Here is a 19,107-nt window from a genome sequence, read left to right as displayed (position 1 = left end):
AAAACCCCACACTGGGATTTATTTTATAAAGGGGGTTTATTTCCACCCCTCACTTATTGTAGGTTTTAAACAGCCACATGTTTTCTGCACCGCAGGAGGTGCCACTGCTGCTATTCAAGTGGACCGTGAAGATTTGAAAGCTCTTGTATTGATTTATGCAGTTTAATCATTTCATCGAAGCCCAATTGGTCAAGAATGAACCAATTATCTGGGCTAATGTGGAATCTGGATATGTTGAGGAAAGGAAAGAGAAATACTTGCATCTCAATTGGGAGCTTTAATGTTTTTGAGTCACAATCCTTTGGATCAAATTGCAAAATGAAGTGTGAAATCTGAACGTTAAGGAAATAAAGATGTTCCACTTCAAAAATAACTGGACTGTGAAACAGCATCAGATGATCAGGCCTCAACAAACTGGTTTCTTTTATTTTAAGGATAAGGGGACAGATGCAACAATATCCACGGTATCACTAATCTCGGGAAACTGAAAATAAACATCACTTCAGCACTTTTTTTATTTTACGTGATACTGTTTGATGCTGGAAGGAAACGTGAGCGCCCTCTACTGGTCATTAAAGAGCAAAAACAGCTGTTGATCATTTATTGTAAAACCTTGATGCATTTAAAGTACAAGATGAAGTGATGATGATCTAGATAACACACGTAGAATCCAGACAAAACATCGGAAGATGATTATAGAAAATTGTGTCCTTTGGTGTTGGTGGCATTGGATTCCTATCTGTGCTTCTTAAAGGCTGTAGAAAAGAGAAGAAAAAAAATGTAAGTTCTGGTAGTTTTTTTCTTTTAAATCAATAGCTTTTTGAAATGTTTACCTTTTCTTTTGGTTGCTTTCTTCATGAGTTTCTTCTTTTTCTTGGGTCGGGAGATATCCCCATCCTGCGCCGACATGAAAATTAACAATGAAAGTTATAAATCAATGCACATTTGAGCCTGGGAACAAAATCTATTTGTAGCATCTCGTGGTGTCCAGGAGGATGTCTAAATATAGCGTTTGGATTTTCCAAGTCCTCTTAAAACACGAGGGTTTCCACATCTGCCAACAGGATGATAATCAGCCATTAGTTCCCCTCATTAGTGCTTTTTATAATAGCAGACGGTAAAACATAAGAGGGCTGGGATGCCCCACTTGTGTTGTATAACAAGTGTTATTTGTGCCAGCGAGTCAATACCCAGATGTACTGACATTTAAAGCTAGAAATGTCATAGCTCTCCAGAATACATAATGGTAGGATTCCTTTATACGCAGTCGTATACTGCTGGCAGACTTGGTTGGGTAATAGTTTTGAAAGATGTAACACTGCCCTTTTTGTCTAGTTAATGTCAATAAAGAATCCATAAATATTTGTGCCAGTAGCTCAGTGCAACGTTCCTGCAGTTTCTATTTTACCCGATCCAAGTCAAGATGAAAGATTAAACTTTAACAGTTTCCAGTTCAGTGACTTTTATGTTATAAAAAACAAATCAAAGCTGGACTATCTTCCTTCAAAGCCTTCCCCGCTCTTGTGGGCTGGTTTCTGGAGGCTGAAATGAACAGCTGTTTGTCAACGATTGGCCGGTTGTGACAAACTGACAGAATCTGAGAGGCAGAATCCGATTCTTGATCAGAAATGTCCTCAATGATCAGGAAGGTTTGATGATATTGCAGGTACGCACCTGTCCGCCGTCACCACCGGTCAACGCTGTGATGTCACCGAAGTGTGTGATTCTGTTCAGCTGGCCGGACATGGACATCGTGCCTCTCTTCCTGGCATTCCTCTGATGTTTTGTCACATTCAGACGCACCATCATCGACTCCTCGTAATGTTTCCTGTGCAGGACAGTCAGTGTTAAGGACATTGAAGAATCACAGACTGCAAAATATCCAAACTTACACCTCACAGCATCAGCAGATGAAGAATGAGGGTTATAGTGCTACTTAAAATGGATCAGGCTTTAAGTAAATCAATCCTGTAGAAACCTGTGGAGCTCCTCGCGGCTCTCCCGCTCAGTCTGGAAGTCTCGTTTCTCCCTGATCTCCTCGGGGGCATCGCTGTACTGCTGCCTCAGCTCCTGGATCACTGAACTTCTGAGCGCTGCTTGTCGCTGGCGGTCCATCTGTGCCTTCTTCCTGTCTGCTTCCGTCATGTCGCCATCTGAGGGAAAGAGGTACAAATGAGTCGTTCTTTTAGCGACTAACGGGGGAGAAATAGCACTAAAGGACACTACTAAAGGACACAAAGCAGATGTCGTGTGAGCGTCTCTTCAATTAGGTTTTTTTAGGCAGTTATGGGTCAATGTTTTCATTATGAGCCAACAGATAAATACAACAAAGGAATGTTACCGTAGTGCATTGGTGCAATCTTTGGAGGTACATATTTCCTGCCACCAGAGTGAGCTGCTGTCTTCTCTGAGGCCGCGTTGTTCTCTTCACCTTCAGACTCAGATTCACTCAGCTAGATGATAAAACAACAGTAAACAGCTGCAATTTTTACTTTTTCCTCCCAGGCTGAAACAATTGCGTACAAGAAACAAACTCAGTGATAAAAGTAAGATACGATTGAAAATTATTTTAAGCAATGAGAAAGAAGGAAACCAATAAATAAAATAAGTAAATAAATGCGATTTCTTACTTTGCTGATGAGATTCTCAGGGTTTGGACGCAGCTGCAGCGGGTCGTTTTCAGCTGCAAATCAATAAAATCATGAGACACTTGTGCACCTAAGCCACTGAAGAAAGGAGATGACTACACCTTGTGGCTCCTTCTACCTCATAATCATCATCATTCATTCAATGCAAAGGAGCTAAAACAAAAAAAAGTCTTACCTAAACTTCCAGTAACAGCCGTACGCACAAGTTTATCAATCTGGTACTTGAGCTTGTGGTCCAGTGGTCGCATTTTCTCAATCACCTTACAAAGAGGAAGTGAAAGGACACACGTAAATGCGTTGCCAGGACAGACAAGAATAAACGATGGTAGAGTATCTTTAAACCATCTCACCGTTCTGACTTTGACAATTCTATTCAAGGCCTCGCTCTCTTCTATTTTGCCTCCATCTGTCTTGATGGCAATCAGGTGGGTGAGGTCCTGAAGGTAGAAGAGCAGCAGGTGGTAGCGGACGTCCAGGAACGACAATCCCTGCAGGGAAGAGGACAGAAACCAGTCAGGAAGAGAAGAACATTGGATATATGAACTTGAAGTTATACAAGGAAATGCTTCATGAGAATGCACTGCATCTTGAAATTATATACATGTTACGGTTAATGTGGAAAAACGTCTATTTTGCAAAATAGCCGGCTAATGTGCAAAATAACCGCCAGGGCGGCTAATGTAGAAAAACCGCTATTTTGCAAAGTGCATACATTTTTAAGCTCATGGTGCGCGGACATCACATTTTTAATCATCTCTCCAGTCTCGATGCTCCGGTCAGCACGAGACAATTGTCTAGAGCTGACCGTGGCATGCCATGGCAATTATAGCAATTATTCTGAGTCCAAATCCCATGCAGTATATTCCGTTTTTCTACATTAACCATAACATATCTCTCTGTCACTCTCTCTCTCTATATATATATATATATATGTATAAAAATTAAATCACATAAATACAAAAAGGGATTTTGATAACATATGTGAACCTCAAGAGCAAATGTAACAACTTTACGATGGCCTCTTGTACCTTTGATGTCTCAAACATCCCATTTTTGACCTTAGTTAGCAGCTCACGGACATGACTTGTGACTGAAACCACCTAAAAGGAAAGAAAAAATTAGTAAACAAAAATAAAACAGTGTTAGCAAAGCTTCATTTCCACTGCTCAACTATGAGCCAGAACAATTAAAGGAACTACGACAGAAACAAATCTAAGTCAAAGCACCAATTGAAGCAAATAACTACAATTACTCAAACTTAAATACAATTTTTTCTTTTCCTTCTATTTATTTGCATTTTAGAGTCTAATGTTGTAAGCTCAACAACACAATCTGTTTCAATACTTTATATAATAGCCTAATAAATATGAATAAACTACAAAACCTTTAAAATGAACTACATTCTGGCGGATTGTTCCGGGTTTGGTTCCCAGCATCCTTTGCTAGTTACTAGTTGTTAAAGTGTTCGTGATTTAATTTAGTGTCGACATTGTTTATAAACATTAATCTATGTTCAACCTTAATTTATTATTGTGTGTAATGTTTTTAGGTCACTTTGAGTTATGATTAAATAAATAAAATCCCTCCAAACCACAACTGACTGTGGGCCTCGTGATAATTAGCTGTTTAATAGCATCCTAAAACTCAATTATTAATAATATTACTTCATTAGTCATGATTTCATTTGTTATGTAAAAGGTCTTACAGGAAGTTGTTCAAGTTTACATAATCTTAATACTTTTAAAAGGAAGATACGACTCATTTATTACGTGTTTTACAAACACTCGTCATTGCATAAATAACAACAGATATGTAGGATTATCTATGATAAAATAACCACTTACCTGCTCTGTGAGGCTATTCAGCAGCTGGACATATTTCGGCAGATCTCTCTCTATTAAATCCTGCGTGACAATGACATTTCATGTAAGAATATGACCATTATTAGATGTTTTTATCTTGAAACACTAGATAGCCTTTTTAGCTACAGTGGAAAAACTAAACCTCAAATGTTGACATTTCTACCATAAACCTGATGTTTTAAGAGTGAGTGTAAATTCAGAGTTAGAGGAGGTAATAAATACGTCATAAGAAACCTTAAAAAAAAGATTATTAAAAAAATACACATTATAAAACAGGAACTCACGCCGTCTACGGTGTCCGCCATTTTAATCGTGTCTACGGGAGCCGGGGAGGGACAATTATTTCCCGTTGCGCTTCTCTTGGTGGTTGGTGGGCGGGGCTGTGAAGGCTTAAGCTGATTTATGGTTCCGCGTCAAATCGACGCAGAGCCTACGCCGAAGGGTACGGCGTAGGGTACGCGGCGACGCGCACCGTACGCCGTAATCTCTGCGTTGGTGTAACGCGGGACCATAAATCAGTCTTAAATTCACTGGTTAATGGGACTACACTCACCACGCTTCTGATACTGTCCTGAAAAACTTAAATACAAACAACATAAACACACAATGATGACAGTATATATTTTAATGAGTGTGTCCCTTTATTTCCTTATTAATACTTTTTTCTTTCTTCTTTTTTTTTTGATTACTGACCTTCACTCAACCACTAGTCCTTGTTGGGGCCAAAGTTTGGCCCTAATCAGGCAGAGGTCCTGGTTAGTGTGAAGGGATGTTCAGGGTCAAAACTATTGGAAGTTAATGCGTTGCCCTAATAAGGAAAGCTTTCTCAATTGTGGGGACGTGTGTGTCTGTGTGTGTGAGAGAGAGATGGATTTTGAGAGAGGTCGTATAGAGAGAGAGAGAGGAAGTGATGTTGTTCAATCATCACCTGTCTGTCAGCCTCCTGTTCTCATACCAGTTTCAGACGGAGGCTGTCAAGAGGACTGAAGACAGTTGGCAGAGAGATAAGTCATGGTAAGTCACATCATAATAATATTTCAGGTGATGAGTCTTGATCTTAAATGAAAGATAGAATTAAAGCCATGGATGTTTTAACTACAGTATGATTTATAGGAACCAGTCACAAAACTTTAGGAGACGACTTATGTGCTCTTTCTCAAGTGATTTTCAGTAAGATTTCTCCTTTAAAGTGCATTTCTACGTCAGAAAGGAAAAGAAGAGCTGCAGAGCAGACTCCACAAAACTGTTGAAAAATGATCAGAAGGAGCTCAAAGGAACTCCGTGTAAATCAATTTATGTGACCTGTTTTCTGGTGATGTTAGACTGTGGCAACAAATTGTCGGATTATCATTTTGCGGATCAATAAAAAGATTGTGGCCTACATTTATCCATAAGAGACATCTTGAGTTTACGTATTTGAATTTTCCAACAATGTGAAATGTATTGTAAGATTACAAATTCTCATAATTGTACTACCGGTACTTATACATGGTTGATCTTTGAAATTATTGTTGTTGAAATACATTAATTAACATTTACATTAACCATCATGCAATAATAATAACAATAATAACAGTAATTTTAATAACACAATCATATGCTGTAACAATGCACCTTCCAACAGAGGTGTTAAAACTATTCACATTCATTACTCAGGTAGAAGTATAGATACTAGAGTTTAAAAATACTCCTGTAGAAGTTGAAGTATCAACTCAAGTTTTTTACTCAAGTAAAAGTATAAAAGTACTGGTTTCAAAACTACTTAAAGTATAAAAGTAAAAGTAATGTAAGGGGGAAAAAAGCCATTAAGGACAAAAGCCATTGAAAATGAATGCGTCTTAGTATAATGCAAATATATTAAAGAACCATATATGTGTACTATTGAGCATTAACATGTGTTTCAGAGAGCAGGAGATATGATGACTAGTGTCCTATAAGTATTGTAATGGTGCAAAAAGTCAAACTTCAGAGGCATGTTATCATTTATCCTAACCTTTATTGGAATGTACATCAAAGTTTAGTTGCAGGAATGTGAGGAGAACGGATCTAAGAACAAAACTGGACAAGAACATCTGAAACAACCACAACCAAATTCACTCTATCCGGATGGAGCAATTTAACTGGATAGTTTTTTTTTAAAGGCTGAAATGAAATAGAGTAACGAGGCTGTTTTTAAAATGTAAGGAGTAAAAAGTACAGATAATTGCGTGAAAATGTAAGGAGTAAAAGTAAAAAGTCGTCTGAAAAATAATTACTCCAGTGAAGTATAGATAACCAAAATTTCTACTTAAGTAAGGTAACAAAGTATTTGTACTTCGTTACTTGACACCTCTGCCTTCCAATAATCATATCTCCCTCATTCTGCTGCACCTTTCACTTTTTAAAAATTGTATATTATATGTTAATACGAGCTGTCATTTGTCTATTACCTATTTACCTATTTACTGTAGAGTGAGTGAAATTAACCGAATCAAATTCCATATCTTGTCTGACCTGACCTGGCCAAATAAATGTGATTCTGATTCTGATTCTGAACTGAGCACGTGGTTACAGCATTAATATTATTTGATCTGGTGAAACAGTCAGTTTCTATAGTAACTCTGTTGGAAGAACACAACATAAAAAGTACATCTAGCAGGAGATTGTTGTCTTCTTTGTGCCTGCAATCATGCACATAACCGTGTTTCCCCCTGAATTGTCCCTCCAGATGTCTGATTCCAGGGTGTCCTCCGTCATCCAGGAGTGGGTGAGCTCGTACCCGGGCCAGGCCCAGACCCAGAGTCCCAGCAACCAGGTGGTGTCCAACGCCCAGATGTCTCAGATGGACATGCTCTCGTACAACCACTCCCAGGGCATGATGAGGGGGGGCGCTGACGACAGGGTGGCCGAGCAGATGATGGGGCTGCCGTACCTGTCGTACCCGCCGCCCTGCCTCAACAACAGCTCCAGCCTGGGGAACTCCACCCAGCACCAGAGCCTCGCCAGCACCCAGCAGGTGAGCAGGTTCACATCAGGGTTATAATAGTTTTGAATTTTTCATTTTAGTTTAGTTTTATTTCGTTTTGACTTTTTCTCCTTCAATTCAGTTAGTTTTAATTTGTTTTAAGTGTGAGTTTGCTAGTTTTTATATTTTCAAAAATGCTTAGTTTTAGTTTAGTTTTTATTATTATTATTTTATTTATTGTTATATTATCTTATTATTATAAGGTGCCGTAGCTGCCAGTTGGAGATAAACGGCCAGAGCGGAATAAATTGATCATACCAAGAGGCTTATATTGAGAGGGACGAAAACGGAGGAAATTATATCTATAATTTCAGTTCCTTTTAGTTAGTTTTCTAAACACGCAATATAGTTTCAGTTAGTTATTGTTTTTGTCTTTTAATTTAAATTTTTATTTAATTCAGTTAACGAAATTGTTTTTTCAATTTTAGTTTTCGTTATTTTGTTCGTTTTCGTGAACGATAATATCTCTGGTTCACATCCACCCAGAGTTGGAAAAAGTACAAAAATATTGTACTTAAGTAAAAGTACAGATTTTCTGCTTGAAAATTACTTAGGTAAAAGTATAAAAGTACCTCAAATTAAATATAATAAAGTACATGGTGTAAAATGTACTTAAGTACAAAAGTAAAAAGTACAAAATTATTTTCAAAAGGATTGCAAAGAAATGAAGTCCCAACATTGTCATGCTGTCGAAAGTGGCTTTATTCCAAGAATTTGCTTACAACTAAATAATGGTGATATTATTCTGACCCCTTTAGCGTTTGTCTCCATTACCCCATTTTAATTTCTCCCTTTGCTCATCACTGCTGCTGTAGCCCATTGGCCACGCTGACAGGTTCACCCCCAGCCTGTAGTATGCAGTGACAACATTAAGCAACCCCCGCTGAAGGAGGATGAAGGAGACTCTTGAACTGATTTATGGTTCCGCGTTAAATCGACGCACACCCTACGCCGTAGGCTACGGCGTAGGGTGTGCGTCGCCACGTACCCTATGCCGTAGCTCTGCGTCGGTGTAACGCGGAACCATAAATCAGCCCCCGCTGTGCTGTTCTCACAGCAATAGCCTACATTTTCATTTACTGTAAGACATTTACTGTAAGCGGTAGTGCTTTACTGGTAAAGCACTACCGCTTTTGTCCAAAGGAGCCGCCAAACTCAACAAAAGCTGAAAGTTACATTGTGCTGCTTTAAATATAGCGGCTTAAAAGTATGATTTTTTCCTTGAAAATGTAACAAAGTAAAAGTAAAAGTACAGAAAAATGAAAGTATCAATGAAAGTACAAATTCTCAAAAATCTTACTTAAGTACAGTAACGAAGTACTTGTACTTTGTTACTTTACACCAGTGGTTACCAACCTTTTTTCCTTGTTCCCCCCCTACTTGTGACTAAGACCAGCCAGGCCCCCCGACCCGTACGTACTAGCACCAAAATAGTCTTTAAATGAAAAAATTAACAATAATTATGTTTTTTTGATACATTTCTCTTTGGTTTACTCTGTATACATATGACTTTGTTTTTCTCCAATGTCACCAATGTATAAAATACGCACAAAAGGACATAAAAGGACATCAAAATATTTCTGAAAAATGTCTCTTTTATTATGAGACCAACATTTTTTATCGTTTTTCCTTTAACAACCTGTTGGAGTAGATTAAATGTTGAGTAATGATATAATAATAAGGAATGAAATCATTTCCTGTGTTTGTCACCAGTGTATAAAAAACACAAAAAATATTCAAGACATTCATAAATTATTCCTAACAATGTCTTATGAATGACTCATTCGCAAATAGGAATTTTACAACTGCATAATTTCAAAGCAGACAAAGTTTCGCGCCCCCCCCCCCCCAGAGATCTCTGGCGCCCCCCCAGGGGGGGCCCGGACCCCAGGTTGGGAGACACTGCTTTACACCACTGCATCCACCCCACCGCCGCCATCCTCTTCCTCCTCCTCCTCCTCCTCCTCCTCCTCCTCCCTCTCCTCCCTCTGAAACGCTCCTGCTCCCTCCCGCCCGCAGGACTTCTCCCCGTTCCTGCTGCCCACTCTGAGGGCCCCGGTGACCAAGAGGAGCATCAGCAAGGACAGCGCCGAGTACCGGCTCCGGCGCGAGAGGAACAACATCGCGGTGAGGAAGAGCCGGGACAAGGCCCGCCGGAGGATCCTGCTCACCCAGCAGCGGGCCCTGCAGCTGCAGGAGGAGAACCAGAAGCTGCAGATGAGGATAGGGCAGCTCACGCAGGAGCTGGACACTCTCAAACACATCCTGTCGCAGCGGCACCTGCAGGGCGCCGAGGCCGGAGGGCCGCGCGAGTCCAGCATCTGAACAGAGAAACTCACCGTCGCTCGTTCAAGTAGCAGTGACTCACTGATGTCAGAGTGGTTTCCAGTGTCTGCAGGAAGAACTCTGGGGTTGAAAAAGTGTGTGTTACTTGTACTGAGGAGAAGATCCGAACTACTGCCGCAGTTCAGGAGGTCACGGCCATCACATGTTTCCTTTCTTTTCATCTCATCACACTCATTCCTCCTTAAATGTTCATTTTAGAACGTTTAATAAAGTCATGTTTAACACTTTGTGGTTTTAGGTTTCAGCAGAAATGGGTCTTGCCGCGCTGAAATCATTTATATATTTCATTTTTATCCAAAAACTCACCCAGTTATAAATTTGCAGTTTATTTAACCATATTGTTTAAGTTTCTTTCACACTTATGTGATCAAACCTGTGAAGGTTTAAAAAAAGAGGTATTTAATATGGCTTCATTTTGAGCACACTTAAGGGAGATATTACACTTTCACCCCCTTTTTTCCTCCCATGTGTTGTGGTTTTTCTGCACCTGAGGGATCTGCAAAGGTACAAAGTTTGTCAGAAACACATAATTCAATTTTCAGGCTTTTCTGCTTTTTTAACAGAAACCTCAAAAATACAACTATGTATCTGTGAATTGGACCATTTAAACACGCAGAGAAAGTTTGACACACGCGACCCTCCCAGTTACAACTGAGAAAACTGTAAGACTGGTTGATTAAACAAGAAAGAGCAAAAGAAAAGCGATGACGTGAGAGCACATGGAGACTTTAAAGAACAGGGAAAGTGTGGAGGAAGAGTTATCTAACAACGCTGATGGCACAACGACTTTAGGGAACTTTTAAAACACATATCACTCAGCAAAAGGACGCAGAAATGAATTATCATCTAAAAGCGCTCCACTGATTTGCCTCATTGTTTAATTTACAACCACTGCCTAGTCATCCACCCGACACTTGCTTTTTCTGTAAGTGTCGTTGCTCAACAGAGTTACACAACAGTCTGAATAGTCGAGGATGCGATGAAATCTAAGCAGCTCTCTCCGTCTATAAAAACTCACCAGTTACTGGAACTGTTGTACAAATGTGACCCCCTGAGCCTATAGTTTACCATCAGAGCATGTATGCAGGAGAGAGGTTGAGTGTTTACGGCCTGCAACACCACAGGAAAGCAAGAAGCGTGCCTGCGTTTGAAGATTATGCGTCGACGCTCTGGTTGATTTTCCGCTGCATCCTTCATGGAGGAAGGTGGCGTACTTTTGCCACATTATTTACCATAAGTGTCTTACCCACAGAAACAGACGTCATGCCATGGACCGTTGTGCACCAGCGGTTTCCCTTTGTGGGATGGGTGAGATTTCGACACAGTGGAGGGCGGAGATGAGGAGCAAAGAGATAACATCAGTGTTTTTGGGCTGCCAGGGCCTTCCTGTGGCTGTGATGGCAGTGAGGGGACAGAGATAGGAGCCAGAGGGGTGGGGGGGTTGGGGGGCAAGAAACCAGACACCCTTTTTTTTGTTTTTTAAATTCAAACTCTTGGATTATGTTCAGAAGTTAAAACAAAATATCTTCAACTTGCTCTCTAACGTCTTTTTTTTAAATTATGTCTGAGGTGTAAAACCTTCAAAAATGAAACATCTGCTTTGTCTTTTTTAATTTTCTTTCTTTTTTTTAACATGACTGGCAATTAAGACCAAATTAAAAAGTATGAAATGCTCTTTTTTTTAATTAATTTTGATTAAAATGCTTTGCTTCTGCACAGCCTCTAAAGGCGGTTTCCAGTTACGTGAACAGTCTTTTTTTGTGCTTTCAGGTTTGCACAATCCTCCTAATGTGGCACATTTTCATAAAATGAGAAATCATACGGTTATTTTGTAAACATTTAACAAAAGAGAGTGAAAGTGTAACGAAGACCTGTTTCAACCTGATGTTACTTCAGAGGCAAATAAAAGATTTTTTGAGCGTCCATGACTGTTGAAATGTCCTGCAGCGTCGTGTGGGGCAATTTGTGGTCCCAGGACTGCAACATCTCCACAGAGTGAAGAAAGACTGTATTTCAGCTAATCTCTACTGAGTTACTCAACAGCAGCATATGAACCCCGCCACAACCCCACTGATGCAGCTCCAGCCTTTGAGCTGCAGGGGATTAACACCCAGCAACGATAAGATCTACTGGCGGTGCAAAGACAATCAGTATTGAATAATGCTGGATTCATGGAGACTCCATCAGGATTCACTTTCTTCGCCTTTCTTCTCAGAGCTTGAAGGAGGTTATTTAATTCTGGAGAAAAGCTTTTTTACTCAGTAACCAGCTGCATGTTTATTCTTCAGAAATGAATTCTCAGACAGCTATAAATAGCTTCCCACAAATGACCAATAACCTTTACATGTGTGTGTCAACTTAGTTTTCAAAGGGGAAATAGCAGACGACGTGCATTCATCCGGCCCGAGCTCAACGGCATGAAATACATGAACTGATGTGGATATTCTGTTTAAAAATAAAAGACAGGATTGAGTTACCCTGTCAGGTCAAAATCAAATCAAATACAACACCAAAACAGTATTCAGGGAGGGAACAAAACCCTACTTAATTGTTGTGAAGGGTCGAATTCGCAGCAAATCCTGGTGACGCAGAGACACGTCCTGCAACAATGCTGCTGCAGCACTTACAGGAAGCAAATTCATTTATATATGATGATTCAAACCCATAGACAGTCCAAAGTGATTTACCCCATGCACAGAGATGAAAACATAGATTAATGGTTCGTACCAACAGCAATTGTTGTGTTTGTGATCGTCACTAATTCTTAGTCTGACCTCAAAATATGCTCAAGCTTGTCATGAACTCGATCACATATTTCATGTGGTAATTACTGTTTTCATACACTTGTCAGCTGCAGTATTAGTGATGACAGTACAAATGAACAGTGTTGACAGTACTAATAAAAACCTGCAAATGATGAAAGTTAAAACCCTTTTTTGGTTTATTTATGTTAGTAACTGAGAAATATAGTGTGGAAACGTGACACATACAAAACTGTCTCAGAAAATTAGAATATTGTGATAAAGTTCTTTATTTTCTGTAATGCAATTAAAAAAACAAAAATGTCATACATTCTGGATTCATTACAAATCAACTGAAATATTGCAAGCCTTTTATTATTTTAATATTGCTGATTATGGCTTACAGTTTAAGATTAAGATTCCCAGAATATTCTAATTTTTTTAGATAGGATATTTGAGTTTTCTTAAGCTGTAAGCCATGATCAGCAATATTAAAATAATAAAAGGCTTGCAATATTTCAGTTGATTTGTAATGAATCCAGAATGTATGACATTTTTGTTTTTGTAATTGCATTACAGAAAATAAAGAACTTTATCACAATATTCTAATTTTCTGAGACAGTCCTGTATATTACAAAACTCGTCCTCCTCATTCACTTCTCTGCTACTACTGAAGGGGGCGAGGGGACCGGTCTGCTGCATGGAGGTGCAGCGTTTTCCACCTGTCGCCTGCGCGGATCCAGGATTTATGGCTCCACCGCGCGGTGGAGACTGAAACCTGAATTATGGTTCCGCGTTAAATCGACGCAGAGCCTACGCCGTAGGGTACGGCGTAGGGTACACAGCGACGCGCATCGTAGGCTCTGCGTTGGTGTAACGCGGAACCATAAATCAGCCTTGAAACACGGAGGCGCTCTGCGCCAGAGAGCCTCAAGGTGAGATGTCTCACTCCGACACATTATTAAGTTGACTATTCCAACTGAGAAGGGAAGCAAACCCTGTTTTGTACACGCCCTTCTCCATTTTTAATTGTAATGTAGTTTATTCACGCCACATTTTTTTAAAATCTCTTCTTATGAAACACAAAACAGAGTTACATTCTTGGCTTAAGATACATAACCTCTGTGCATATTCCCATATAGTCAATCAGCAATAAAACATTAGTGAGTCATTTATACATACATCTTACACCAAAAAAGGGGAGACAAAAATAATAGTTATAATAACAAATAAAAATACTACCGTTAAAGAGTAAGACAACAACCATAACAAATGTATATGCATATATGTAATACATTTATAATAATAATGCATTTTATTTATAACGCACTTTATATTTGAAACACATTTCAAAGTGCTACAATAAAAACAAGTTAAAAAAAAACATGCAAAAATAAGATGGACCTAAAATTGCAAGAGAAAAAGACAGTCAGAACATGGTCAACTATGCACAGCAAAGAGATTAAAAATACATAGTTCCTACTGAGGTTAGGCAAATGTCTTGGTGAACAAAAAAAAAAAAAAAAAAAAAAAAAAAAAAAAATATTATATATATATATATATATATATATATATATATATATATATATATATATATATATATATATATATATATATATATGTATGTACGCATATTCCTACAGAGATGAAAGAAAAAAAGAAGGCTAACCCAATATATGTGCTTTACTTTCTGTAGGTCTTTGCCATCACATCTCAATGCTTTATCCTCAGGAAGTGTCTTGAGCTTTTCAAAATATTTTATTAATGGATTCCAATTATTATAAATACGGTCACTCTTAGTGTGTATTTTATCTTTTCTAATTTTAGATATAAAATTAGATCAGTCATGCATACATATCATTTTGGTGGGCAAGAAGATTTCCAGTATAAAATAATTTGTCTCCTAGCTATCAACGTTGAAAAGGCTATTTTATCTTTGAACCTAGAGATCCTTATACTATCAAGTGGCCTGGTTCCAAAGAATTGGGGTATACATATTGGGCTGACACTCTGTTACATGTACTTCAGATACTGTTTTATACACTCCAAACCAAAATGAGATCAAGGATGGGCATGACCAAAACATATGTGTTAAGGTTCCAGGGGCCCTATGGCATCTACTACAATTTTCATCCTTATTGTCAAATATCTTTGCCATTCTAGCTTTAGAGTAATGCATCCTGTGTAAGATTTTAAACTCGATTAAGGCTAAACGTGAACAGGATGTAGTCCCATTCACCCTACGCACAGCCTCTTCCCATATACCATCTGGAATTGCCTCACCCATTTCATTATCCCACTTAACTTTCAATTTACCATGAATATTCTCCCCTTGTGAGGTGATTATGGAGTGAATTCTAGAAATAAGGGCCTTTAGTTTATAGGAGAGATCAATTATTTCCAATGCCATTTTTCAACTTTCATGCTGACCAGGATTTTTCTCTTCTGCGAGTGCTTTTAAAGTTGAAGCTTACTTTGACAACTTTGAGACTTAAGGTCTCACTAGACTCACTTGTTGCCTCTCTTGTATACCCTGGATCCAGAAATGAGTCAAAGTGCTAACTATTTTATTACTTTTATTTCTATGTAGAACATTGTCTTTTTTAGGCCAAACACAGATGCAAACATGCACACACAATTGATAACTTCACTTCATTTTAAGGAAATAAATGTAAGGATTTATGCTCATAATAGTCAAAGGTCCGAAATTACCTTTGTTTTGATAGGCTGCCCCCCCATTTTTTTATAATATTAATCATATTTATGATGACGTGAGCTTGAATGTCCTTGTAGTATTTATAATCTGGCCATAAATAATTGTTTTTGATGGTTTCCTTGTGTCTATAGGCTTACTAGCTTTAGGGGAACCTCAAGGAAACACTACTTGAAAGTTCCCTTGAGGTTGCACTTAGTTTATCTTCTTGTCTGAGTTGCTTTCCAATTTAAGCAGTTGTGAAAGTAATTTGACATCTCAATCCTGTTTTAATGAGTTTCTCATAAGTGGAAAACTTTGTGCACACCGGATTTGCAGAAAAGTGCGTGGGAGGAGGAAAGCTGCAGCCAAATTTAACAAGAAAACTCCTGCACACCTTCTTCTCACTGTACACTTGTTTATTAGGCCAACGTTTTGGTCATAGACCTTTTTCAAGGCATCAAAACGCATTTTGATGCCTTGAAAAAAGTCTATGACCAATAATCATATGCTGTTAGGGAATCTATAGCTCCATTACATTTAAATGGCAATCAATCAATCAAATTTTATTTATTTAGCACCTTTCATCCAGGTACATGAAATACAAAGTGCTTTGGCATTTTGACTGAAAAATAAGCTTAATAAAGAAAAAAAAGAAAAACTGGGAGACCAAAAAAATAAAAACTGGGAGACCAATGCACACTGACATACAATATAGTTAATTAAAATGAAAAAATGATAAAAGTTCAAGGATGCAGCAACATAGAACTAATTATTTTTGCGTAGTCAAATAAAAACAAGTATGATTTACTTTTAAATCATACTTGGATAAACGGGTTATTTTTGACCCATGTGTGTAAACTTGACATAGTAATACAAAAACGAAGTATACTCAAAAAATAAGGCTGGGAACATATAAATAATGAAGCATGGTACTCAAAAACAAGATATCTAAAGAATATGTGGATTATTGAATACTAAAATACATTGATCTAAAAAGATACAGGAAAGAAAAACTCAGCCTGCATGAGATTACATGGGATATGAATGCGGGTCATGGTTGACCCATGTTGTGCATTAAAAGGAGTGTACTTATTTTGTGCATCAGAGGGTTAAACCTCGACTATGAGCGACTGAGGAATATATATGAGAGTGAAGCATCAGCTCCACGGAGACGATCGTCCCGGCGGCTCGTTCCGACCCTTCCAAACCTGCTGCTGCTTTAACCAGCGCCGCAGCTCCGCTCCGCTCTTTGTCCGCTCCTTTCCCTTTAACGCCATGCCAGACACAGTTGAGCGTTATTTATTTATTTCGTGCCACAAAGACAGGCAGAAAACTTGAGGGAAACAGTGGCACCAGCAGCCCCATCACCACCAGCATCCCCCGGCGGCGGCCGCAGCATCCCCGCTCTGCCCCGGACCAGAGACGGCTGTGTGTGCGGGGGACGGAGCAGCCAACCCGGGGACTGCGGTGAAACTCTCCCCCCTCCTTCCACCTCCACCATGTCCGGATGTCTGGACCAGGCGACGAGCTGATCTCGGCTCGCATTTGTTGAGGTTGTTATAAAAGGTGCGTAACTGCGTGTTTGTGACAGTTTTTTTGGAGGCAGCCAGATGTGTGAGCAGCAGCTGTCCGGGCAGGTGAAGCTTGATTTATGGTCCGCGTTAAAGCGACGCAGAGCTTACGGCGTAGGTTACGCAGCGACGCGCGCCGCACGCCGTAGGCTCTGCGTCGGTGTGACGCGGAACCATAAATCAGCCTTGACTCCCCGGCCGGCCTCCTCGGCGCTTTTCCTCCCCGCACCGCCGCTCTCCTTCCCCGGGTCAGATTCTCCCACAGAGGCCGGGCGGCCCCGCCACAGTCCGCCCACGTCCTTCACCCCCGCCTCCCTCAAAAGCGCTTATGTAACCCTGCACGAGTCCTTTCAGGGGGACTTGTTGGCCCCGTGGACGGAAAACGCGGCTGCGGTGGGAGCCGGACGGGGCTCCGCGGGAGGGGGCCCCCCTGAGGGGCCCCGCAGCAGGGGGAGGGGGCCCTGGGGGGCCAGCGACGGCCGACCCGGGAGGCTGCAGAGGGGCAGCGCCCGGTTAAGGGTTCATTTAGTTGTCGTTTCTGGAGTTTTGCAGCCTGCGTGGTGTGCAAACCCCCACAGTAACACATTTAAGAGGCCATAAACCTTGTTTTGTGATATTATTATCCAATTAGAGTAAGACATGCTCTCCATTCTTTCCTAAAGTTGATGCCATCCCACCGGTTCAACGTTTCACAACTCTGTTTCTTGTATCTGTGAGGTACGACGGAGCATTAGGGCCAAACTAAGACAAAAAAAAAGGAAATTACGAGAATAAAGTCGTAAAATTACGAGAATAAAGTCGTAATATTTTGAGAATAAAGTCGTAATATTTTGAGAAAAAAGTCGTAATATTTTGAGAATAAAGTCGTAATATTTTGAGAATAAAGTCGTAATATTACGAGAATAAAGTCGTAATATTAAATATATTATAAATATATAAATACAACTTCACAAGATGCTCAATATTCCTCATTTTTACACAGGGAGAAGAGTTCTCATAAATTATATTCTCGACTTTATTCTCATAATGTTACTACTTTATTCTCGTAATTTTACGACTTTATGCTCGTAATATTACGACTATTCTCGTAATGTTACGACTTTATTCTCGTTATATTACGACTTTATTCTCGTAATGTTACTACTTTATTCTCGTAATGTTACTACTTTATTCTCGTAATTTTACGACTTTATGCTCGTAATATTACGACTATTCTCGTAATGTTACGACTTTTTTCTCGTAATGTTACGACTTTATTCTCGTAATGTTACTACTTTATTCTCGTAATGTTACTACTTTATTCTCGTAATTTTACGACTTTATGCTCGTAATATTACGACTATTCTCGTAATGTTACGACTTTATTCTCGTTATATTACGACTTTATTCTCGTAATGTTACGACTTATTCTCATAATGTTAAGACTTCATTCTTGTAATATTACGACTTTATTCTCGTAATATTACGACTAATCTCATAATATAACGACTTTATTCTCATATTACGACTTTATTCTCATAATACGACTTTATTCTATTATGACTTTATTCTCGCAACATTATGACTTTATTCTCGTAATTTTACGACTTTATTCTCATTATATTATGACTTTATTCTCGTAATTTTACGACTTTATTCTCATTATATTATGACTTTATTCTCGTAATTTCCAATTTCTTTTTGTCTTGGTTTGGCCCTAATACTCCGTCGTAGTGAGGCCCCAAATTCAAAATTTAACACATTTTCAGACTGTGAGTTAACTATTATTCTCAGAGATTAAGATTTCGACAGGATTAAACAGTTTCTTGGTCTTATGTTGAACACTTATAGAGCGATCACTGGTTTCCTTTTGCTACTAAGGCATTTTTTCTCCTGTAAACTTCCCACACAGATGTTTTACTTAGTAAAGGATCCCCTGTGGGCTCCGGCGCTTCGGTCCAGTGTGCATTTTTGCTCTTGAACCCAGGGCCTGTGCAGTTTTTACTTTGGTAGGACTGCGGTGAACGTTCACATTAGCGTGTGTGTTTTAGGTCAGCTGTGTGAACACACGGGGCGGCATCAGCCCTGATGTCACCCGCTTATTTCTAAGTAAACCTTTAAAAAAGTGACAGCCCAAACTCGGGCAAAGGGCAGCGGGGAGTCGGAGGAGCTCTGTTGAAAGCTGCAGTCAGGTTGCATCAGGAATGTTGCAGCGGAGGAAACTAGAAACATAATTACACATGTTTAAAAGAGCACGTTGT

The 19,107-nt window shown here is 39.4% G+C and overlaps 2 protein-coding genes across 2 annotated transcripts; one reads left to right on the top strand and one right to left on the bottom strand.

Annotated features, from left to right (window-relative positions):
- Window positions 1-651: 651 nt before the first annotated feature.
- On the bottom strand, window positions 652-4,564 carry ngdn (neuroguidin, EIF4E binding protein; the record flags this gene model as incomplete). Its single annotated transcript, XM_061714058.1, has 10 exons — window positions 652-755; window positions 834-897; window positions 1,675-1,828; window positions 1,979-2,153; window positions 2,342-2,453; window positions 2,631-2,683; window positions 2,824-2,908; window positions 2,999-3,136; window positions 3,677-3,748; window positions 4,493-4,564. Coding segments are annotated over 10 exons (945 nt in total), but the record flags the coding sequence as incomplete, so codon positions are not given.
- Window positions 4,565-5,470: 906 nt separating this feature from the next.
- Window positions 5,471-10,069, top strand: cebp1 (CCAAT/enhancer binding protein (C/EBP) 1). The gene is made up of 3 exons (XM_061713765.1): window positions 5,471-5,524; window positions 7,218-7,505; window positions 9,534-10,069. Exons 1-3 carry the CDS (start codon window positions 5,522-5,524, stop codon window positions 9,837-9,839), a joined length of 597 nt encoding a protein of 198 aa, XP_061569749.1. The 5' UTR covers window positions 5,471-5,521; the 3' UTR covers window positions 9,840-10,069.
- Window positions 10,070-19,107: the final 9,038 nt, after the last annotated feature.

The sequence above is a fragment of the Cololabis saira genome, chromosome 22, assembly GCF_033807715.1.
Source record: "Cololabis saira isolate AMF1-May2022 chromosome 22, fColSai1.1, whole genome shotgun sequence".
Classification (NCBI taxonomy): Eukaryota; Metazoa; Chordata; class Actinopteri; order Beloniformes; family Belonidae; genus Cololabis; species Cololabis saira.
This window is presented reverse-complemented; position numbering and strand designations above follow the sequence as displayed.